The sequence below is a fragment of the Belonocnema kinseyi genome, chromosome 8 (genome assembly GCF_010883055.1).
Source record: "Belonocnema kinseyi isolate 2016_QV_RU_SX_M_011 chromosome 8, B_treatae_v1, whole genome shotgun sequence".
In the NCBI taxonomy this organism is placed as follows: Eukaryota; Metazoa; Arthropoda; class Insecta; order Hymenoptera; family Cynipidae; genus Belonocnema; species Belonocnema kinseyi.
In genome coordinates, this window is record NC_046664.1 from 45,982,167 (window position 1) to 45,985,746 (window position 3,580).

General features: G+C 28.7%; 1 protein-coding gene across 1 annotated transcript in view; it reads right to left on the reverse strand.

Annotated features, from left to right (window-relative positions):
* LOC117178822 overlaps positions 1–2,517 on the reverse strand; it is a 7,720-nt gene extending 5,203 nt beyond the window's left edge. The window contains exon 1 of the mRNA XM_033370316.1: positions 2,393–2,517. Coding sequence (XP_033226207.1) covers positions 2,393–2,512 — 120 coding nt within the window. The 5' untranslated portion in view covers positions 2,513–2,517. The remainder of the gene's footprint in view (positions 1–2,392) is intronic.
* Positions 2,518–3,580: the final 1,063 nt, after the last annotated feature.

A 3,580-nucleotide genomic window follows, 5' to 3' on the forward strand; every position in this document is an offset into this window, starting at 1 on the left:
AAATTTTCTACAGAAAATGGCTTCTCGCTACCAATTGCGCAGCTTGCCTGCAGTCCTGTGCTCTAATTGCTTCTCTGCAGATTAAAAATACATTTTTTAAAATCATTATTTGCTTATTTTTGAATATTTATAACAATTTTTCATTATTTATAATAAATCTGAATTTTTAATAATCAATTTTACTACTACTTTAAAGATTTCTACCCTTTGTCAGATTTCTTAAATTTCCTCTACTTCGGATGTTAAAATAATTAGGATTTTTAAAGAAAAAGCAAAAGTGACTTATATGGCCATAAAGCACGATTATTTTTCTTTAAAATTCTGTTTTATATTTTGGAATTGGTCAATTTGTTGAAAAACTACGTTATTTTTTATAAAAAAAGTCAATTTTGCGGAATTTTCAGGTTTTATTTATATTTACCAAATTATTCAACATTTTTTGAAAAATTTAGAGAATATTATTATTGTCATTGTTTTCGACACTTAAAAACGAAGAAAATGCGCTATATTAAAGTTGTTTTACTGCACATAGAAATCATTGTGCCACTGTACAAGTTTGGGGTGTAGCGGAACCCCGGTTTACCATTAGAGGATGAGCCAGCTCAGTTTACCAGTCTAGGGTTAATGTTGAATAAATCTGGAAAAACGAAAGTAAAAATTTTAAGACCTATATTCTGCTATTTTGCATTTGTTTAGACGGTTCAAGAATCACGAAAAATCACATACTAGATGTTTTTCCAGTGTCTATTTAGATAGCTTATTTATTAGACCTTAAGTTTTCAACAGATTTATATATAATTGTAAAACCGAAATAGGTGAAATTTTGATTTGACTAAAACGTGGCATATGGGGCGGAATGAGCCACTGTTCTGGGGCGGAAGAGATTCCTGTGCATTAACCTAACCTCTTAGTGTAGCAGTTAGTAGGTTAGGATGCAATGTTTCATATTGTCAGATTGTGCAAGGTGTCAATATTGGTGTAAATGTATAAAAAACTAATCTTGTCGAAAAAAATTCTCAGAAAAAGTATGACAGCAGCACTGTTATAGGTATGATAAAATAATATGAGTTGCTGTCAACCAGAATATAGAGCACTGTTTTTCTGTGTATATATTTAAAATAACTTTGTTTGAAAACTCGTAAAATGCTATAAAAATAAGAAAAACGTTGTTGTGGTTTAAAAATACGGAAGAAGTTTAAAAAAAAACGGTTTAATACCTTAATATATATGAAATTCAGTGTTATGCAGTCATTGCAGTAGACCAGTCTAGTATTTGAGAGTTTACGCATTGTAGAATTTATCTTTTACTAAGACAATGTACATGGCCAAGTCGAAAAATTGGTATATTTATTCTATATTTATTTACTCTTTGTACTGTTAGTTACGGTAGAGGTTAGGATAAACGATTACATCATTTTACAGTTCTACACTTTAAATTTTCCATTCAATTTTGGAAAGCTATGTATCAGATATGTTTTTATTTTAAAATACTCAAACTTAATAAGACTCTTAATTACAAATAATATACAATAAGTCATTTAATTAAGTGACCCAACCCGCCCCATTGCCTGGCTCATCCCACCCCAGGCATGAGGCGATATGAGCCAAATGCACTTGTTTTTTATTTTCGTTTCTAATTCCGCAAATACTTTTTTAGTTACTTTTATCTTGGCAAAATTTTAATAAAAAATGTTTGTAGAATATATATAACGCTTCACTTTCAAGAAATGAATTAGCAGATTTTAAATACTGACGTGAAAAGGACAGCTTTGCTCATCTCACCCCAACCTACCCTACAATTAGTCGATAAAGCATGGTGGAGTGGTATTAGTTACTTTTCACATATCTTTGATATCCTTGAGGTTATGCTTTTTGTTTGTTAATAAAATGTGTTTTTTTATTTGCCTATTAACGAACACTGTTAGACTTACATGTATTTTACAGAAGTTTAGTGTATACAAGTTTAATGAGGATTAATTTTTGTGATCAAACTATACTAATTTCAGTCAGGTATGCAAGATGCATTTCAGCTTCTTGTTTTTGTATAGAAAAACATAATGTGGTTTAAAAATTCTCTTCCCCTACCTTTTTCATTTAGAATTCATCAAATAATAACAATTTTTTGATATATTTTTTTGGGTTACACGGGAGAAGCTGCTATTATATAGTTTTACCAAAGATGCTGAGTTAAAACTGTTACGAGAATAAAATGCTGGTCATTGAACATTCATTATCAAGGAAAGATCAGAAAAAAGTATTTTGAAAATGAAGTTTTGCGGTCACCCTTTTAAAAGAGTGATTTGCTAGAGTGCACGTGACTAATAAATTCATACAATAAGAAGATACGAGTATTGTATTCAATTTAGAAGCGTATCAAGATTTTGGTACTTACATTTTTGGAAGTTTCTTTGTATGGGTATTCAGGAAATGAGAAAGTCTTAGCCTCTTGTAAATTACAAAATTGGAGAGTAACAAGAACAAATCCGAGTACGTTTACCCTCGTCGGCGCCATCTTTGCCGCCCCGGATCAATATTTGTAGCACTATATAGCGATTTTATTACTGCAGATTCTACATTAGGTAATATCGTTGTATTTAAGTCAAAGAAGAATTTTAGGTTTAAAACTTTGCAATTTCTTATTAAAATATTGAAATTCTGTTGTTTCCAAGGTTAAGACGTTTTATAGTGAATCCAACCGTTCAAAAACAGTTTTTTTTATTAATGTTAATTTTTAGTTTTGCTAAAGGAAAAAATTGTATTTTAAATTTTCTCTTGATCTATTGTACTTTGTATTTTGTGATCTGTCAAATAGTAGAAATTTTCTCTAAAGTAAAAATCGATGAGCTTTTTTACGCGTTTATTGTCCTGTCATTGAAATCTCTCACAGGTGTATTTTAAAAAGAAAAAAAAGAAACATGTATATAAGCTTTTTTCAGAAAATTTGTATCTTTCCGATTTATTTTTCAAAATTATTTTTATACTCATAATGGTTTTTTTTCAATCACATACACTAATTTCTTAGTTTTTTATTATTAGTTTAAGATTGTATAATTTACTTTTAACAACTTCGAAAGTAATACAAATGTTATTAAAATCAGTTTAATGCGAAAAAAAGAGAGAAGTCTTCTTTATCGGTGGCCTTGGTAAATTCGAAAAGTATGCCAACTGTCGATAAGTGAGAGTATCCAAGAAAATCTATAAAATTGCAAGGAAATTGATTTTAAAAGCTTTCTCTTCTAGTTGATTAGATGCTTGAATTATTTTTAGAATTGGAATTTTTCAAATTAGGATGCTTTCAAATTTCAATGTTTTTAAAATTGATCTAATTAAAATATAGAGAAATTTTTAAATGCTTATATTTCATTTGGTTTAGATAACAAGAACAAAATATTAAGTTAGAAGGTTGCTGTTTTAAAAATTTGAGAATTTTTAAGCTTTTTTATGAATCTTTAAATAAAAGTTGCTAATAATTATTATCATGTCTTTTCAATATTTGTAAAAGAATTTAAATTTCAAAAGCTTGACTGAGTTATACTCGGATTGAAGCCTTGTACTGTTTTTTCTAGTTTTTTATCTATCG